The sequence below is a fragment of the Panulirus ornatus genome, chromosome 22 (genome assembly GCF_036320965.1).
Source record: "Panulirus ornatus isolate Po-2019 chromosome 22, ASM3632096v1, whole genome shotgun sequence".
NCBI classification, from domain to species: Eukaryota; Metazoa; Arthropoda; class Malacostraca; order Decapoda; family Palinuridae; genus Panulirus; species Panulirus ornatus.
Window position 1 is genome coordinate 21,564,194 of NC_092245.1, and position 20,479 is coordinate 21,584,672.

General features: G+C 43.2%; 1 protein-coding gene across 14 annotated transcripts in view; it reads right to left on the reverse strand.

Annotated features, from left to right (window-relative positions):
* dop (microtubule-associated serine/threonine (MAST) protein kinase dop) overlaps positions 1-20,479 on the reverse strand; it is a 1,162,440-nt gene that overhangs the window by 187,269 nt on the left and 954,692 nt on the right. For 12 of the 14 annotated variants that reach the window (XM_071676293.1, XM_071676295.1, XM_071676294.1 and 9 more), the window contains 2 exons: positions 13,246-13,358; positions 2,615-2,756 (listed from right to left, as the gene is read on the reverse strand). In XM_071676293.1, the coding sequence (XP_071532394.1) occupies positions 2,615-2,756; positions 13,246-13,358 (255 nt within the window). Of the gene's footprint in view, positions 1-2,614; positions 2,757-13,245; positions 13,359-18,043; positions 18,502-19,567; positions 19,800-20,479 lie in introns of those variants that run through there. The other 2 variants (XM_071676291.1, XM_071676296.1) reach the window with 2 other exon arrangements.

The window sequence follows — 20,479 nt, forward strand, 5'->3', positions numbered from 1 at the left end:
TTGTGCATGCTACCACCCTATCAAACACCATTCTTCAATATAACTTACCAGGTACACTCAACAAACTTGTGCTTTGTAATCTAAGCACTCACCTTTGTCCCCTCTGCCTTTATACAAAGGCAATATACATGCATCCTGCCAATCCTCAGGCACCTCATTACGATCCATACCCATACTTGAAATCCTATAACTAACCAATTAACAACAAAGCCACTCTCTTTGGTACGATATCCAACTGCAATACCATCCACTCCAGTCACCTTGACATATTTCATCTTACTCAAGGTATTTACCACCTATTTTCATCAAACCCCTTCCCATGACACTCTCTTCCCACACCTCCCCAACCCATATACCCTTCATATGCCAAACTACCATCAAACACATCCACTCCAGTCACCCTGCCATATTTCATCTTACTCAAGGCATTTACCACCTATTTTCATCAAACCCCTTCTCATGACACTCTCTCTTTGCACGCCTCCCCAACCCATATACCCTACATATGCCAAACTATCATCAAACACATTCAGTAGTCCTTCAAAGTAGTCACTCAATCTCCTTGTCATCCAATCACTGTCAGATACCATTTCCTCATATGCCCCTTCACAGATGTTCCCACCTGTTACCTTGTTTTTCCTCACACTATCAACCTTCCAAAACACCTTTCAGTTCTATCCAAAATTTTCTGAAATTTGTTAATGCCCAACAATAATTTGCCCTCTTTTTTCAGCTCCAATTAGCTCCTTTTGACCTACTGATGATGTCTCTTAGACATCTCCCAATCAACACCAAAACAACACTTTTTTTCTTTCATTAACAATTTTACTTCATTATCCCACCATTCCCTATCCTTTCTCTTATGTCCACCTCCGACCTTCAGCAAGCCACACAGTTCTCTTGCACATACTAGGACTGCTTCTGCAAATACCTAACATTCCTCATCCACTTCCCTAGCTTCATCTACCCTCATTTTTTGCCATTCTACACTCAATCTTCCTCAGTATCCCTTAACACAAGACTCTTTTCCTAGCTTGCTTACTTTCACCATCACCTTCTCACCTATATCATTTCCTCTTCAGAAAGTTTCTACTAATTTTCACCATCATCTCCACCAATCAATGATCAGAAATCATACCAGCAGCCCCTCTGATGCCTCTTTTGCATGTCTCTCAATTAACTTTTAATCCAAGAATGCTTCATTTAATCAACTTTAAACACAGCTTCAAGGATCCTAATGATATGCCTCTTTATATCCTATGGGAATGTGTCTATAAGTTAACTCCTATCCTTGCTCACCAATTTTGCCTATCTAAAAAACAATATATTTTCTTCTTGAAAGCATGCCTTAGTGCAGCCTTTTCTAAGTTAGGAGACATTCTATCACTCCACTGCTCTCACTTCTACTGTCTCCAAAATATTTGAAACCCCGCTTTAATACTCAAAATCTTTCCATTCCTTCTTTTTCCAATATAGCTAACATGATGTAATGAACACTGGTGACTGTTTCTCCTGAGGGACTCACCTATGATCCTCTAAAGCATCTGACAAGGTGTGGTATATGTCTTAGCTATCTAAACTTCCTTCCTCTGGCTTTTCTACTTCTCTGTTCTCAAATGCATAACTTCCTCTCCAGTTGTTCCCCTACAGCGGTCACTGATGGAACAAAGTCTCCCTCTCATCCAATGAAAAATGGCTTACCAGAGGGTTCTGCCAATTAGCTTACCATCTTTCTTCTGCTCATAAGAGACCTTTCTTCACCCTCTAACCCTATTCATCCTCGTGTCAATAATTCCAATCCAGAAACTGCAACTAGAATTCCCTTCCTCCTTGATTCCAATATGCATTCTTTTTCTTATAGTGAACAAACTTCTTTCCTTAAATTAGACCTAAGCAGCATCTTGGAATGGAGAAGCAGTAACCAAGCAAAATTCAAGAGTACAAAAACACAATTTATACCTACATCTCCTTCATAATCTGATTCATGTCCTATCATCAAATTTTTAAACACTATAATTCACCCCCTTCCATAACTTACACATGTTGGTTATAAGAACATCCTCCACTCTATCCTAAAAACACCAAACAGTGAACAATACAAATCTACCTCCCAAATGCAAGGGATACTATCCTTGCAAAAAGACATTTCATATCCACATGGAACTTATTTGCTCAAATATTAGGTGTGGTTCTTCTTCCACCTCTCTCTTAGCCAGAGTGGAATCAAAAGCCTTCAGATTTATCAACTTTTACACTACCACTTTTCTTCAACTATCCCTTTCCATTCACTGAGATGCTGCTGTGGTCTTTATGGTCTAAAGGTGTTGACTTTGCTGTATTTTGGCCACAGCTCCCTTGGGGTTTCTGTATTTTTCCCAGCCACTAAATAACTGGCAGCTGCTTCCCACAGCTTCTGTATGGGAACTATTCACATGAGATCTGACCATTATGATCCCTCACCCTTTCCTCAACAACAAAGTTGTGGAAATTGTTATCTGATTCATGTCTATGTCATGCCATGTCACCTACAACATAAAAACGATCAATCACTTTCCTAAATATTTTCATAGGAATCAAAAGAATAATAGTTAATGTAAATATTCTCTTCACTTACAGATACATTAGATGATCCAGGTGTGGTGCCATAGCCTGAAGATGGAAGAGATGCAACAGACCAGCGGCGACCATCTCGATTCTTCACTGGGACAAATGCGAAGTGTTGCAGTGGAGACATGTTTCTTGGAGATTCCATGGGACTACCTGTTGGACAAAAAAAAAAAAAAAAAAAAAAAAAAAAAAAAATCAACATATGGTAACTGTATTTTGCACTTTCAGGAAACGAAAGAATCCAGTTTCTTACATACAAATTAAGCATTGATAACATAAAATAGTAATGCATGCAAGTGTTACTGTATGTAAAGATACTTCACAAAATAGCTGAATGCTACATATCAACCACTTGGTAAAATTCAATCTTATTTCACTACACAGAAGTTTAATTTATAACATATGCATCTACTTTAAAACAGGATGATTAGAAATAATATAGCTAAAATACACTCAAATGCTACAATTAACCATATCCAATATGAAGTAGCTAACTCTTCAAATTCAAACTTTCATGCAAAGGAGACTACAATCATGGCATGACTAGGGTTTATCATAATCATTATTCCCTATACATTGGCTAGACATGATGATTTCATCTGTTCTGAAGGTTTTTTATTTTTCTATTATTATACTTGGTCGCCGTCTCCCATGTCAGCGAGGTAGCACCAGGAAACAGACGAAGAATGGCCGATCCACTCATATTTATTTATTTACTTTTGTCGCTGTTTCCCGCGTTAGCAAGGTAGCGCAAGGAAGCAGATGAAAGAATGGCCCAACCCACCCACATACACATGTATATACATACACGTTCATATACACAAACATACATACCTATACATCTCAACGTATACATATATATGCACACACAGACATATACATACATACACATGTACATAATTCATACTGTCTGCCTTTATTCATTCCCATCGCCACCCTGCCACACATAAAATAACAACCCCCTCCCCCCCGCATGTGCACGAGGTAGTGCTAGGAAAAGACAACAAAGGCCACATTTGTTTACACTCAGTCTCTAGCTGTCATGTAATAATGCACTGAAACCACAGCTCCCTTTCCACATCCAGGCCCCACAGAACTCTCCATGGTTTACCCCAGACGCTTCACATGCCCTGGTTCAATCCATTGACAGCACGTCGACCCCGGTATACCACATCGTTCCAATTCACTCTATTCCTTGCACGCCTTTCACCCTCATGCATGTTCAGGCCCCGATCACTCAAAATCTTTTTCACACCATCTTTCCACTTCTAATTTGGTCTCCATTCCCTCCACCTCTGACACATATATCCTCTTGGTCAATCTTTCCTCACTCATTCTCTCCATGTGACCAAACCATTTCAAAACACCCTCTTCTGCTCTCTCAACCACACTATTTTTATTACCACACATCTCTCTTACCCTTACATTACTTACTCGATCAAACCACCTCACACCACATATTGTCCTCAAACATCTCATTTCCAGCACATCCACCCTCCTCTGCACAACTCTATAGCCCACACCTGGCAACCATATAACATTGTTGGAACCACTATTCCTTCAAACATACCCATTTTTGCTTTCCGAGATAATGTTCTCGACTTCCACACATTTTTCAACGCTCCCAGAACTTTCGCCCCCTCCCCCACCCTATGATTCACTTCCACTTCCATACTTCCATCCACTGCCACATCCACTCCCAGATATCTAAAACACTTTACTTCCTCCAGTTTTTCTCCATTCAAACTTTTTTTTTTTTTTATTATACTTTGTCGCTGTCTCCCACGTTTGCGAGGTAGCGCAAGGAAACAGACAAAAGAAATGGCCCAACCCCCCCCCCCCCATACACATGTATATACATACGTCCACACACGCAAATATACATACCTACACAGCTTTCCATGGTTTACCCCAGACGCTTCACATGCCCTGATTCAATCCACTGACAGCACGTCAACCCCGGTATACCACATCGCTCCAATTCACTCTATTCCTTGCCCTCCTTTCACCCTCCTGCATGTTCAGGCCCCGATCACACAAAATCTTTTTCACTCCCATCTTTCCACCTCCAATTTGGTCTCCCTCTTCTCCTCGTTCCCTCCACCTCCGACACATATATCCTCTTGGTCAATCTTTCCTCACTCATCCTCTCCATGTGCCCAAACCACTTCAAAACACCCTCTTCTGCTCTCTCAACCACGCTCTTTTTATTTCCACACATCTCTCTTACCCTTACGTTACTCACTCGAACTCATTCAAACTTACCTCCCAATTGACTTGTCCCTCAGCCCTACTGTACCTAATAACCTTGCTCTTATTCACATTTACTCTCAACTTTCTTCTCTCACACACTTTACCAAACTCAGTCACCAGCTACTGCAGTTTCTCACATGAATCAGCCACCAGCGTTGTATCATCAGCGAACAACAACTGACTCACTTCCCAAGATCCCTCATCCACAACAGACTGCATACTTGCCCCTCTTTCCAAAACTCTTGCATTCACCTCCCTAACAACCCCATCCATAAACAAATTAAACAACCATGGAGACATCACACACCCCTGCCGCAAACCAACATTCACTGAGAACCAACCACTTTCCTCTCTTCCTACACATACACATGCCTTACATCTTCAATAAAAACTTTTCACTGCTTCTAACAACTTTCCTCCCACACCATATATTCTTAATACCTTCCACAGAGCATCTCTATCAACTCTGTCATATGCCTTCTCCAGATCCATAAATGCTACATACAAATCCATTTGCTTTTCTAAGTATTTCTCACATACATTCTTCAAAGCAAACACCTGATCCACTCATCCTCTACCACTTCTGAAACCACAATGCTCCTCCCAATCTGATGCTCTGTACATGCCTTCACCCTCTCAATCAATACCCTCCCATATAATTTCCCAGGAATACTCAACAAACTTATACCTCTGCAATTTGAGCACTCACTTTTATCCCCTTTGCCTTTGTACAATGGCACTATGCAAGCATTCCACCAATCCTCAGACACCTCAACATGATTCATACATACATTAAATAACCTTACCAACCAGTCAACAATACAGTCACCCCCTTTTTTAATAAATTCCACTGCAATACCATCCAAACCCGCTGCCTTGCCGGCTTTCATCTTCCGCAAAGCTTTTACTACTTTTTCTCTGTTTACCAAATCATTCTCCCTAACCCTCTCACTTTGCACACCACCTCGACCAGAACACCCTATATCTGCCACTCTATCATCAAACACATTCTACAAACCTTCAAAATACTCACTCCATCTCCTTCTCACATCACCACTACTTGTTATCACCTCCCCATTAGTCCCCTTCACTGATATTCCCATTTGTTCCGTTGTCTAACGCATTTTGTTTACCTCCTTCCAAAACATCGTTTTTTTCTCCCTAAAATTTAATGATACTCTCTCACCCCAACTCTCATTTGCCCTCTTTTTCACCTCTTGCACCTTTCTCTTGACTTCCTGCCTCTTTCTTTTATACATCTCCCACTCATTTGCATTACTTCCCTGCAAAAATTGTCCAAATGCCTCTCCCTTCTCTTTCACTAATAATCTTACTTCTTCATCCCACCACTCACTACCCTTTCTAACCTGCCCACCTCCCACACTTCTCATGTCACAAGCATCTTTTGTGCAAGCCATCACTGCTTCCCTAAATACATCCCATTCCTCCCCCACTCCCCTTACCTCCTTTGTTCTCACCTTTTTCCATTCCGTACATAGTCTTTCCTGGTACTTCCTCACACAAGTCTCCTTCCCAAGCTCACTTACTCTCACCACTCTCTTCACCCTAACATTCTCTCTTCTTTTCTGAAAACCTCTACAAATCTTCACCTTCGCCTCCACAAGATAATGATCAGACATCCCTCCAGTTGCGCCTCCCAGCACATTGACATCCAAAAGTCTCTCTTTCACGTGCCTATTAATTAACACGTAATCTAATAATGCTCTCTGGCCATCTCTCCTATTTACACATGTATACTTAAGTATACCTCTCTTTTTAAACCAGGTATTCCCAATCACCAGTCCTTTCTCAGCATACAAATCTACAAGCTCTTCACCATTTCCATTTACAACACTGAACACCCCATGTACACCAATTATTCCCTCAACTGCCACATTGCTCACCCTTGCATTCAAATCACCCATCACTATAACCCGGTCTTGTGCATTAAAACTACTAACACACTCACTCAGCTGCTCCCAAATCACTTGCCTCTCATGATCTTTCTTCTCATGCCCGGGTGCATATGCACCAATAATCACCCATCTCTCTCCGTCAACCCATATCAATCTAGAGTTTACTTTCTTACACTGTATCACATACTCCCACCACTCATGTTTCAGGAGTAGTGCTACTCCTTCCCTTGCTCTTGTCCTCTCACTAACCCCTGCCTTTACTCCCAAGACATTCCCAAACCACTCTTCCCCTTTACCCTTGAGCTTCGTTTCACTCACAGCCAAAACATCCAGTTTCCTTTCCTCAAACATACTTCCTATCTCTCCTTTTTTCTCATCTTGGTTACATCCACACACATTTAAAAACCCCAATCTGAGCCTTCGAGGAGGATGAGCACTCCCTGCGTGACTCCTTCTTCCGTTTCCCCTTTTAGAAAGTTAAAATACAAGGAGGGGAGGTTTTCCAGCCCCCCACTCCTGTCCCCTTTAGTCGCCTTCTACAACACATGAGGAATGCGTGGGAAGTATTCTTTCTCCCCTATCCCCATATATATATATATATATATATATATATATATATATATATATATATATATATATACCAGGAGAGACTGAGTACAGAATGGAAAAAGGTGAGAACAATGGAAGCAAGGGGAGTGGGGGAGGAATGGGATGTATTTAGGGAATCAGTGATGGATTGCGCAAAAGATGCTTGTGGCATGAGAAGAGTGGGAGGTGGGTTGATTAGAAAGGGTAGTGAGTGGTGGGATGAAGAAGTAAGAGTATTAGTGAAAGAGAAGAGAGAGGCATTTGGACGATTTTTGCAGGGAAAAAATGCAATTGAGTGGGAGATGTATAAAAGAAAGAGACAGGAGGTCAAGAGAAAGGTGCAAGAGGTGAAAAAAAGGGCAAATGAGAGTTGGGGTGAGAGAGTATCATTAAATTTTAGGGAGAATAAAAAGATGTTCTGGAAGGAGGTAAATAAAGTGCGTAAGACAAGGGAGCAAATGGGAACTTCAGTGAGGGGCGCAAATGGGGAGGTGATAACAAGTAGTGGTGATGTGAGAAGGAGATGGAGTGAGTATTTTGAAGGTTTGTTGAATGTGTTTGATGATAGAGTGGCAGATATAGGGTGTTTTGGTCGCGGTGGTGTGCAAAGTGAGAGGGTTAGGGAAAATGATTTGGTAAACAGAGAAGAGGTAGTGAGGGCTTTGCGGAGGATGAAAGCCGGCAAGGCAGCAGGTTTGGATGGTATTGCAGTGGAATTTATTAAAAAAGGGGGTGACTGTATTGTTGACTGGTTGGTAAGGTTATTTAATGTATGTATGACTCATGGTGAGGTGCCTGAGGATTGGCGGAATGCGTGCATAGTGCCATTGTACAAAGGCAAAGGGGATAAGAGTGAATGCTCAAATTACAGAGGTATAAGTTTGTTGAGTATTCCTGGTAAATTATATGGGAGGGTATTGATTGAGAGGGTGAAGGCATGTACAGAGCATCAGATTGGGGAAGAGCAGTGTGGTTTCAGAAGTGGTAGAGGATGTGTGGATCAGGTGTTTGCTTTGAAGAATATATGTGAGAAATACTTAGAAAAGCAAATGGATTTGTATGTAGCATTTATGGATCTGGAGAAGGCATATGATAAGAGTTGATAGAGATGCTCTGTGGAAGGTATTAAGAATATATGGTGTGGGAGGAAAGTTGTTAGAGGCAGTGAAAAGTTTTTATCGAGGATGTAAGGCATGTGTACGTGTAGGAAGAGAGGAAAGTGATTGGTTCTCAGTGAATGTAGGTTTGCGGCAGGGGTGTGTGATGTCTCCATGGTTGTTTAATTTGTTTATGGATGGGGTTGTTAGGGAGGTAAATGCAAGAGTCCTGGAAAGAGGGGCAAGTATGAAGTCTGTTGGGGATGAGAGAGCTTGGGAAGTGAGTCAGTTGTTGTTCGCTGATGATACAGCGCTGGTGGCTGATTCATGTGAGAAACTGCAGAAGCTGGTGACTGAGTTTGGTAAAGTGTGTGGAAGAAGAAAGTTAAGAGTAAATGTGAATAAGAGCAAGGTTATTAGGTACAGTAGGGTTGAGGGTCAAGTAAATTGGGAGGTGAGTTTGAATGGAGAAAAACTGGAGGAAGTGAGGTGTTTTAGATATCTGGGAGTGGATCTGGCAGCGGATGGAACCATGGAAGCGGAAGTGGATCATAGGGTGGGGAAGGGGGCGAAAATTCTGGGGGCCTTGAAGAATGTGTGGAAGTCGAGAACATTATCTCGGAAAGCAAAAATGGGTATGTTTGAAGGAATAGTGGTTCCAACAATGTTGTATGGTTGCGAGGCGTGGGCTATGGATAGAGTTGTGCGCAGGAGGATGGATGTGCTGGAAATGAGATGTTTGAGGACAATGTGTGGTGTGAGGTGGTTTGATCGAGTGAGTAACGTAAGGGTAAGAGAGATGTGTGGAAATAAAAAGAGCGTGGTTGAGAGAGCAGAAGAGGGTGTTTTGAAGTGGTTTGGGCACATGGAGAGAATGAGTGAGGAAAGATTGACCAAGAGGATATATGTGTCGGAGGTGGAGGGAACGAGGAGAAGAGGGAGACCAAATTGGAGGTGGAAAGATGGAGTGAAAAAGATTTTGTGTGATCGGGGCCTGAACATGCAGGAGGGTGAAAGGAGGGCAAGGAATAGAGTGAATTGGAGCAATGTGGTATACCGGGGTTGACGTGCTGTCAGTGGATTGAATCAAGGCATGTGAAGCGTCTGGGGTAAACCATGGAAAGCTGTGTAGGTATGTATATTTGCGTGTGTGGACGTATGTATATACATGTGTATGGGGGGGGGGTTGGGCCATTTCTTTCGTCTGTTTCCTTGCGCTACCTCGCAAACGCGGGAGACAGCGACAAAGTATAAGAAAAAAAAAAAAAAATATATATATATATATATATATATATATATATATACATAAATGCCCATACGCACACATATACATATCAATGTATACATATATATACATACACATACACAGACATATATATACACATGTACATATTCATTCTTGCATGCCTCCATCCTTTCCTAGTGCTACCACATCCTACAGGAACAGCATCGCTATCCCCTGCTCCAGCAAGGTAGTGCCAGGAAAACAGACAAAAATGGCCATTCATCACACTCAGTCTCTAGCTGTCATGTGTAATGCAACAAAACCACAGCTCTCTATCCACACCCAGACTCCACAGACCTTTCCGTGGTTTACCACAGATGTTTCACATGCCCTGGTTCAGTCCATTGACAGCACATCGACACGAGTATACATCATCATTCTAATTCACTCTTTTCCTTGTATGGCTCTCGCCCTCTTGTATGTTCAGGTCCCGATTGCTCAAAATCTTTTTCACTCTATCCTTCCACCTCTAATTTGGTCTCCCGCTTCTCCTTGCTCCCTCCACCTCCGACACATATATCCTCTTTGTGAATATTTCCTCACTCATTCTCTCTATATGTCCAAACCACTAAACACCCTCTTCTGCTCTCTCAACCACACTCTTTATTTCCACACATCTCTCTTACCCTTTCATTACTTACTCAATCAAACCACCTCACACCACATACTGTTCTAAAACCTTTCATTTCCAACACATCCACCCTCCTATCTATAGCCCAGGTCTCGCAACCATATAAAATTGTTAGAACTACTATTCCTTCAAACACCCATTTTTGCTCTCCAAGATAACATTCTCTCCTTCCACACATTCTCCATCGCTCCCAGAACCTTCTCAGGGTATGATACTTAAATATAATAGAAATAAAGTGAGACTGACTGACTAAAAAAGGGATGAATGTTAACTCATGCTATGGCAACTGAGTACATTATTCTTCTGTTGTCTGACTTATTGGATTCACCTGACACCTTTCAGAAAATGTTTCCTTTTACCATGAAATTTGCAAACACCCCAGAGACCTTGAAACACATGTCTTACCTTATCTTAAATTTTTGTGTGTCTTCAACAGCAAATATGATGTCTACAAATTGAGTATTAGTAATTTTCCACACGTACGCCATTTTCTGCAGAGCTAGGTAGTGCCAGGAACAGGTGAAGAATAACCTCAATTGCCTGCACCCATGTACATCCACCCCTTACTTTATGTGGGATCACTGTGTGTGATTATGATATTCTGTAAGAAGCCTACTTCTACAAGTTCTTTCTTTTTATGCTGTCAAAATTCACTTCAATGCTGCTGTGTGCAGCAGAAAGTGTGACAAAACTTTAGTGATGGTTTGTGAGTGGAGTGAGCATGGGTCCAAATTTCTCTGTATATTTACTGGTTCACCATATATAATTTCTCTTTGGGTGAGGTTTTTGCAGAACATAACACCCACAATATGTGAGGGCTGGGTGAATAATCCACAGCCCTTACATGGTGAGGCAGACCATCATTAAGCTGAATGAACACAGATACTCAACCATGCAACCATATGTAATCTGGACACTAGGGTTCAGAAAGGTGACCTTAGCTACCTGGATATTTCAGGTCCACTGGGTCAGTGTAGGCTAAGATGACAGTGAGAGCAAACTAAGCAACTAAAAACTAAGAGTCTAATGATAGTCAGTTAGACAAACATAAACTAACTGGACCCTTAGTCATCCAGTCACTAATAACTAATTAGAGACTTGGGGTTAAGCTGGGCCATTAGCTACAAACTAAATGGACACTGAGAGTCTCTATAAGCTTTATGGATGCTGAGGGTCTTCTAGAACACTGGAGAGTTAGCTAAGCAAATAAACACTGAAGATCAACATGGGCAATTTAAGCTATGTGAATACTGAAGTCAGCTAATCTCCTCTAATCAACTGGGCACTGAGGACCAGTTGAGTCATTATTTTCTTACGCAATACTAAGAGTCAAGTATGCCATTATCTGCTGATTGATGTTAAGGGCCATCTCACCCATTATATGTTAACTAGTCACAATGATTCAGATTAGCCATTATGTGCTAGCTGGATACTAAGAGTCAGGTATGCCAATTTTTACAAACTTAATGCTACGGGTCAGCTAAGCCAATTTATGTGCTAACTGGATATTATGAGTCAGCTAACCATTATGTACTAACTGAATACTAAGGTTTAGCCATGCTTCTGAGTATCAATGGGATGCCGCAGGTAAGTTAAGCCATTATGTGCTAACTGAGAAATAACTGGCAGTCAAAAATGTCTAATTTTAGCTAACAATACCAAAATGATTAAACATAATAGTCACTAAATTATATAGTGCAGTCCTGAAAATAAATAGCTTTTAACTGTTAGATGGATAATCCTGTTGCAGATGAATTCTTGAATAATACAGTTAATCAACTTGCAGAGGAAGCAAACACTGGTAATGTTATGCCATACAGTTGAACAGTTTTGGCATCTCTCAAGTAGGCTATTTGTTGAGCAGTGTAATAAATTCATCAAAAGAAAAGCATCACGGAGGACTAAGAGGAAAGTGTAGATATTACAACACTGAATTCAGAGATGTGATAACTCTGACAAAGGGAAATATAAGAAACTGGACATACCGACAGGTTGAGGGTATTTTCAATTTAAAAATTGTGAAGAAAACTTATCTTGGCAAAGGAAGTTGTCTCAACATGAGCCTTTTCTGAATCAAAAAGGAGAACCACAAACTTTAGTTGTAAGAGAGGTGAAGAAGGTTTCCTTATACTGGGGACTAATTTATTCCAGATGAGAGTGAGGTGCCAAAGACATGCTCTAGTTAAGCAAAGTGGCTGAAACACACTGCAACCGGAAAAAGAATTAACTGGGTTTTCCTTTGGGTGAAAACAAAGTGGTGGGCTCTCTGACCAAGAAGGGAATAACAGAGAACTACTCTCATTAAGAAGAGTGACATAATTCCTGTGGCTTTGAAAGGAGCCGATGATGCTACAAAAAAGTGGGTTCCTCTTACTGAAAAAGGATAAAAAAAAGACAAACTAACTGAAAATGTACTAAATAGTATTTTTGATAATTATGAATAAGTGGAGTAACTTATCTTTGACTCAAATGGAAGTCATAATAATCATCTTCAGTGATAAATATGTAACAATGACATATTATACCTCAGAAATGTATGTTGTGGGACTCACTATAACTGAGGAAGGCACTGCAAAGTCTTATACTAGCCAAGCAATGCATGACAGAGATATATTCTTCTGTTAAACTGTGACAAGAACTTAATCTAATGAGAAAGGAATGACTGGAATTTGATCTGACCAAGAAATGTGCGAGAGCATGAAATTGGCTTAGAAATGTTACATGGATATCAGTTTAAGGAGAGATAATGTAGACTTACTCTGACCATATGAGGATAAAGAAGTAGAAGAGCTAACCTACTGTGGTTGTGAGGAAAGTGAAATGGATTTATCATAGGTGAAAAAAAATTGAAAGATGTGTGACTGATACCTACTCTGGCTTAAAGGAGAGTGGCATCGCGGCAGTGTTGGGGACGTCGTGGCAATGAAGCTTTTCCTCTGGCCAGGTACTCTGTTGCCCCGCCGCACCAGGCTCAGCTCCTTCTGTAATGTTCACAATGTGAAATTAATCAAGTATGCTCTGTTTACGTGGAAGAGTCAACATGCCTCACTCTACATAAATTCTGTCAGCATGGCACAGGTGTCTGCCTCACTGGAACCCCATTCTCTCAGAATGGTGCTGGTGTCTACCTTTCTCTGCAATCATTCTGTCAATGTGGTAAATGTGTGAACCTCATTCTGCTTCTATTCTGTCAATACAGTATAGGCATCTACCTAACTCTGCTCCCATTCTCTCAATAGAATACTGGTGTCTTACTCAATTTGCCTCCATTCTATCACTCTTTCCCACTCTCCTTGTTAGGGAAAGTCAGTGCACCTCACTCTTCTAACAAAGTTAAATTAGTTACTCTCAGTTTATTCACTAGAATTAACATGTCTTGCCATATCTTCCCAGAGGGGGTAAGCAGTGTGTCCCACTTCAGAAGCATGATTGAGTAAGTCTGCCCTGCTCTGCTTACATGGGACTGTCAGTTTACCCTGCTTTACATTTATGGAGTCATCAGTCTGCCCTGCTCTGCATGGATAGTCATAAGCCTTCCTTACATTCTATGCATGAGGTCATTACTCTACCTTACTCAGTTTACATGGGGTCATCAGTCTTCCTTACTCAGTATAAATGTGATCATTAGTCTGCCCCGCTCTGCTATGCATGGAGTCGTCAGTCTGCTTTGCTGTGCATGCACAGGGTTATCAGTCTGCCCTTCTCTGCATGTATAAGGTTGGCTATCTTTCCTGCTCTCCATATATGAGGCCGTCAGTCTGTCCTGGTCTCCATACATGGGGCCATCAGTCTGTCCTGCTCTCCATACATGGAAGTTGTCAGTCTTTTCTGCTCTCCGAGCATGGGGTTGTCAGTCTTTTCTGCTCTCTGAGCATGGGGTCGTCAGCCTTCCCTGCTTTGCATGCATAGGGTCATCAGTCTTTCCTGCTCCGCATGCATAGGGTCATCATTCCAACTTGATCTGTATACAAGAGGTCGTCAGTCCACCCTACTCTGCATGCACGGAGTCATCAATCTGTCCTACTCTTTATGCAAGGAACCGTCAGTCCGCCCTGCTCTGCATGTATGGGGTGGTCGGTCCTCCCTGCTCCGCATGCATAAGGTCATCAGTCTGCCCTGCTCTGGATGCACAGGGTCATCAGTCTGCTCTGCTCTGCATGCATGGGGTCTTAAGTCTGCCCTGCTAGGGCATCCAGTATGGGTACTGAGATATGCAATGTTGCAATTACATCCGAAAATCGAGGCACAATACTGTAACAATAATATAAAATGCAGAAAACTACACAGCCTGCTACCATGCCGTATAAAACGTCAATATATATATATATATATATATATATATATATATATATATATATATATATATATATATATATATATATATCAACCACTGAATAAAGAGGCACATATCAATAACATCATAAATTATCAAAATTCGAAATGGAAAATCATATAAAAAGATATATCAACAAATTCACACAAGAAAGAATTCTGGATGCTAATGATTCTAATTACATTCTGGGAGGAATCATATAAATAATACAGTATATCCAGGTTCATGTACAATACAGTTATTTCATTCTTCCCGTTAACACAATGAATTATCAAAAGAAAATGGGTGTCATAAGCACAGGCCTTCAAAATCATACACACACACAAACGCACATTAATGTATATATGTAATGGTGCCCTACGGGGCTTATTTCTGCAGATTTAGGGAAAAAAAAATAAATGCCCACAGCTCTAGTGAAACTCGATTCATCAGTGGATGATCAGGGGTACAGGGGTAGTAGAATGGGGATCCATTAAACTAGACTAGAACTATTCAATTAATTTAGTAAGACCGAATTATGAAACTCAAATTGAAGGGGATACATTCACTTTACTAACATTTTTTCTCTAAACATTTCGTTAAACTAATTATTACACCTGATCACGTTTCATTTAGCTAATTAACACAGCTGGTCGCGATGAAAACCTATTTTTGTAAAATTTCGTATGCACTTACAGATAAATATCTATTCCATATTCATTCTTCTGAGTCTGTCAAAGGGACAATGAAAAACCACTCAAGGGCCAGATCTGGCCCATGGGCCGCCAATTGAATAGCCCTGCACTAGACTGACGTTCCACAGCAGCACAAGGGTTGAGCCCGTAATCACATTCACGTATATCTCCCATTACCTAGATCACCATCATTCGCTCTCATTATATTTTCTGCAACACTGGGGAAGGATGAGACCTACTCTACATTATCGGAAATAATCTTTCCCATCTCTGCACCATCACAAACCAAAACAAACCACCTAATCTAATCTTACCTAACTGTAACTGCTGAACCCCGATTTTGGATACAAGAAACAAAGCCTACACTAACACTAGACACACTTCATCCTCGACCACAGTCACCCAGAAACACTCCACCCATTTCAAGTTTCCTGTGACCCTCCCGCCACCCCCACTCAATTGGGCGTCCACCTTCCCTAGTCATATGATATTGCGCCTCTCTCTCTCTCTCTGACCACAGCTACCAATGATTGGTCCATTTAGGTGGGTGCGATCATTACCGCTCCTACGTAAGGTGTCAACACTCCAGCACACACGCAGTGACGTAGTGATAGTATGAGGACTTTGTGTACTACGAGGCTACAGTCGTATCAACCTCAAAGTTCGTGGGGGAAAACGACCCCCTTCTATTTCTACTGATGTTAATCGTCTTAAATCCAAATCTTCAGGAAGTTCCTCCGGTGAAAAAAAAAAAAAGAGGGAATCACGGAAAACGGAGCCAAGCAGTCCATGAATGTGTTTGGGGAGAAAACGCGCGACTGTCCAGCAGCCTTCCTTGGCATCCAGCACTCCCATAATGGGTTTTTAAGCGTGTGAGACAATCCCTTGGGGCTGTGGCCATGCCGGTGAGGGTCTGGTGACCACAAAAACTCCTGTTTACGCCACACAAGGCCGGGGTAGGAAGAGGAACTAACCTAATCTGTCGTTCTAAACTCTGGAGTTGCACCACGAGAAGACAGTAAGGACTGAACCAATCACGGAAAGAACTACAATTTCCCTTTATTATTTATTTTTTCGTAAATTACAGTGAAATTTCTTTCAAGTAACAAGTAAAATCACCGACGAACATGTACGTATATTCTAGGATATCATACCTGTTCTAACGAGCCATACCTATGATACCTGTTCTAATGCCCTACTCTTCTGCTATATGTTTTGACGCCCTACCTTTATGTTATACCACGTCTAACGCCCCACCTCGGTTATATACGCCTGGTCTAGCACCCTACCTATCTACCTATGTAAGTGGTTTATCATTAAAAAAAAAAAACTAACTTCACAGCATATCTTTAAATTCTACATTTGAAAATATTCTCTCTCTCTCTCTCTCTCTCTCTCTCTCTCTCTCTCTCTCTCTCTCTCTCTCTCTCTCTCTCTCTCTCTCTCTCTCTCTCATACATCCACACTTCGACATCCTCCTCCTTACCGTCTTCACATATGGCATTACAAGGACCATCCATCACCACACCAACCACCTCTCTTACTCTCTCTCGCTTTCTCACTCTATCATCCCCACTATCTTGCACTCCTCTGAAGCACAATACCCTACAAGAGAGAGAGAGAGAGAGAGAGAGAGAGAGAGAGAGAGAGAGAGAGAGAGCCATTCATCCCTGGGATTCATTCATATTCTCCACCGGCCCTGAGAAGGTGGCGTGGAAAATTCTCTAACGACCAGCGAGCGGATCTTCCTCTTCCGCCGTCAGCCTGGGTACCAATGCCGTTGGGAGGATTTTACCAAACCCGCAGCGGTGCGCCGCGGCCCGCCTACTGACGGAGTCCCACACCACCAAATAGGTTACCGTTGACAGAGCCTGCTGGCGTCACAAAGCACCTCCAGGACTCGCTCGGCGACTTGGGGAAAACACTGACCCAACCTTACAGACTAGGGTGCTCTTTTTACTCACCTGTTCGAACCCAAAGACACGACGCTTGGCCACGTCAAACACACATACACACACGCACTACCAAAATACTACCATGTGTGTGCATTTAAGAATGTGAGTACTGAAACATCGTCCTACAATGCACCTACAGTGAAGATACTCTGCGCTCTTAAAATGAGCGAAAAGGCAGAAAAAAAACAAGCAGAAAAGCAAGTTGTGTGTGTGAGTGCGTGTGTGTATCATTACCATTCGTGTGATACAGAGGAGAGTTTTACACTCTTGTTGTTGTCTCTTGACCTTATATATGTGTACCATGTCTTTACTGTGTGTGTGTGTGTGTGTGTGTGTGTGTGTGTGTGTGGTGGGCTTGGGATTTTGCGGTGGAAAGGCAACCTTGGGTCCACCACACAATCCTCTGTAAGCCCTACCCACAGCTTCCCATAAGGAAATTCTATACTTGCTCCTTTTTCACCTGACTGACCCACACACTGCTACGTCCAAGCACAACAGCATAGCAATACTGCACTCTAACGGCGCGCTCCACAAGACGCACGGGAAATGGGAGTGGCACGACGTAGCAATGAGTGTTTGGTTGGCTGTGGGTAGTGTCACCTGCTCATGTTAGCGGTGGCGGGTGCGTCATGCATGATACACTATGTGTGTGTGCAGGTGTGGCGTGAGGCACCCCCTCTGCAGGCTAAGGTGGGTGGGTGTACCTTAAAGTGCATTAAAGAAGTGACGGGAAGGGGAAGGTGTAGCGCCGCTCGGGAGGCCGCCTGTCGCAACGTGGAGTCGGACACCGAGCGAGACATGCCGCGACCGCCCACGCCCACGCCCGTCGCCAGCGACTCTGCGTCAGGGGCGCGGGGAGGCCGGAGGGGCGGGAGCTGGTCGTCGGCCTCCCCCGTCACCCCCGCCGCCTCGCCCGGCACCGACCCGGACCGCACCAAGGGCGAAGGCCCATGAGGCAGTGTGGGCGTGTGGGCGGCCATGGGTGTGGCGGGGGTGGAGCTGGGGTGCTGCTGCTGCTGGTGGTGGTAGTGGTGGTGGTGCCAGGTGCCCCCCATGCAGTAGGCGCGGACGGGCGGAGGTCCCAGCACTGGGGTGGGTGCCGGGGAGGGCCGGCTGCCCACCACCATCACCGTAAGGGAGGTCGCCGCGCCATGAGGGGGGCCTGCAGAAGCCATACATTAGGGCAGGCAAGCTAAAGCCCGCCCACACCCATGCTGCCGACACGACTGAACTTTCCGCACGCACAGATGGTTACCTCGAATGCTCCGCATCGCTACGCTACGCTACGCATGTTACACATGACAAGCTGAAACTCCCGTACACTCTACCTTACTTCACCTCGGACACAACATGTACACAAAACAAACATGCATTTAAACTCACGCGAATATCCAACATATCAACAAAAAAAATCAGCAATTTTGGGCATTATTTCTGAAGCTGTTTACAATGCAGTCACAAACCATGGGAAGCAAAAGTGTTTCAAACATGGTGGCCTGCTACCTCCACTATCTATCAAGGAAGCTATGGGGTCTGTCAGAGGCGAGGCTGGGCCAGGTCTTGCTGTAGCTAAGGCCCTCAGACCTAGGCATGATGTACTGTGTCTACCAAGACTGGCAGGAAGGTGGGAGGGAGAAGCAGTAGGGAGATGAGCCAGGCCATGCGGCGTCGGGCACAGCAGCGGTGTCTGGCCTTTGTGCTGCGGGTGGAGAGCGGGAACCCCTGTCCCCCAGTCAACTCCCCTCCCCCTCCCTTCTCTGCTCTCCGCTCGTCACGCCCGACCATCGCCTCGCTCACTACCACCCTTCTCCTCCCCTAACACAATATACCAACACAAGCAAGTTTAATTCTGGCTAAATTTCGTTCGTGACAGCCTCCAGACTGTTTATGTTCGATAACTTGTATCCCTGATCAACAAGCATTTCAGCCCTAACTACAGCAGCCGTTTGTCGTGCAGAAATGAATGGGATGTCAAGAAAATTTATGAAAAACGAGAGCTTAATAAGCCGACGAGAAATCATAATGGTGATATGGCAACAGTCTGCAAGGGACACTGGCAACCCAAGTGGGGTCGACGACAAGCGAGGACATAACACGACCAACTTAGGTACGTAGGCACGAGGGTTATGGCCACGGAAACAAGGGTGAGGGCGTGACTGGCAGAGCGATGCGGGAGGGGAGGTGGCGAGGGGTGAGAGGGCAGGGGCAAGGGAGGCCAGTTGCCTTACCTTGTAGCGTCCACAGGTTTGAGGACGCAGGAGGACGCCCAGCTCCAACGTCCGGGTGATGGAGCAGGTGACGACGGGGGTGATGACGAAGATCATGTCGCAGATGACGCACATGATGACGTCTGGCGGGTCGCTCGTGCACCAGCCTCTAATGCCCTTGGCATTGGACACCCAATGCATACAATGCTACTGACAATGTTCACAGTTACACCACCATATTTCCTCTCAAACAGATGGCAGAACCTACCACTGAGTACATTGCCAAACCACGTCTTTCCTATTGGTTTCACTTCCCAAAGACTACTGCTCCGGAACTCCCATTTGATCATAACACTTCAGTACAGCAACCAGTAATTTCATTCACAACTTCACTGTACGGTTATAAAATAATTCTGTAACGACAGGGAGGCTTTTAGAGTTCGGGTGAAAAAAAAAGAAGTGGAATTACGAAGATATGTCAGGGTGACTGATGGTATCCGGGATGGGGTGAGTTCAGCACGAGGGAGGTAATTCAGATATATGGAGTATATATATATATATATATATATATATATATATATATATATATATATATATATATATATATATATATATATATTTACTAGGATACAATGTAATGTTCATTTTGAGGCGGACATCTTTCTTTTGTCGAGAGAGACGTCTTTACTCCAGCGGGACAGAGCGATGCTATCTACATAGCTGATGCATCATTGGTAGCATCAACCTAACACGGCTGGCGCAGGAGAAACCAACAAATGTTGAGAGGGTAATTATGCGCCTGGAAAGCGTAGAAGGAACGGATAATGACCTGCCGTCAACCACATGTTCGAGGAAGATTCCGCATGACCCCACTATGCTGCAGACCAGCCGACAATATATAGTCTCAATAATAATAATAATAATAATAATAAT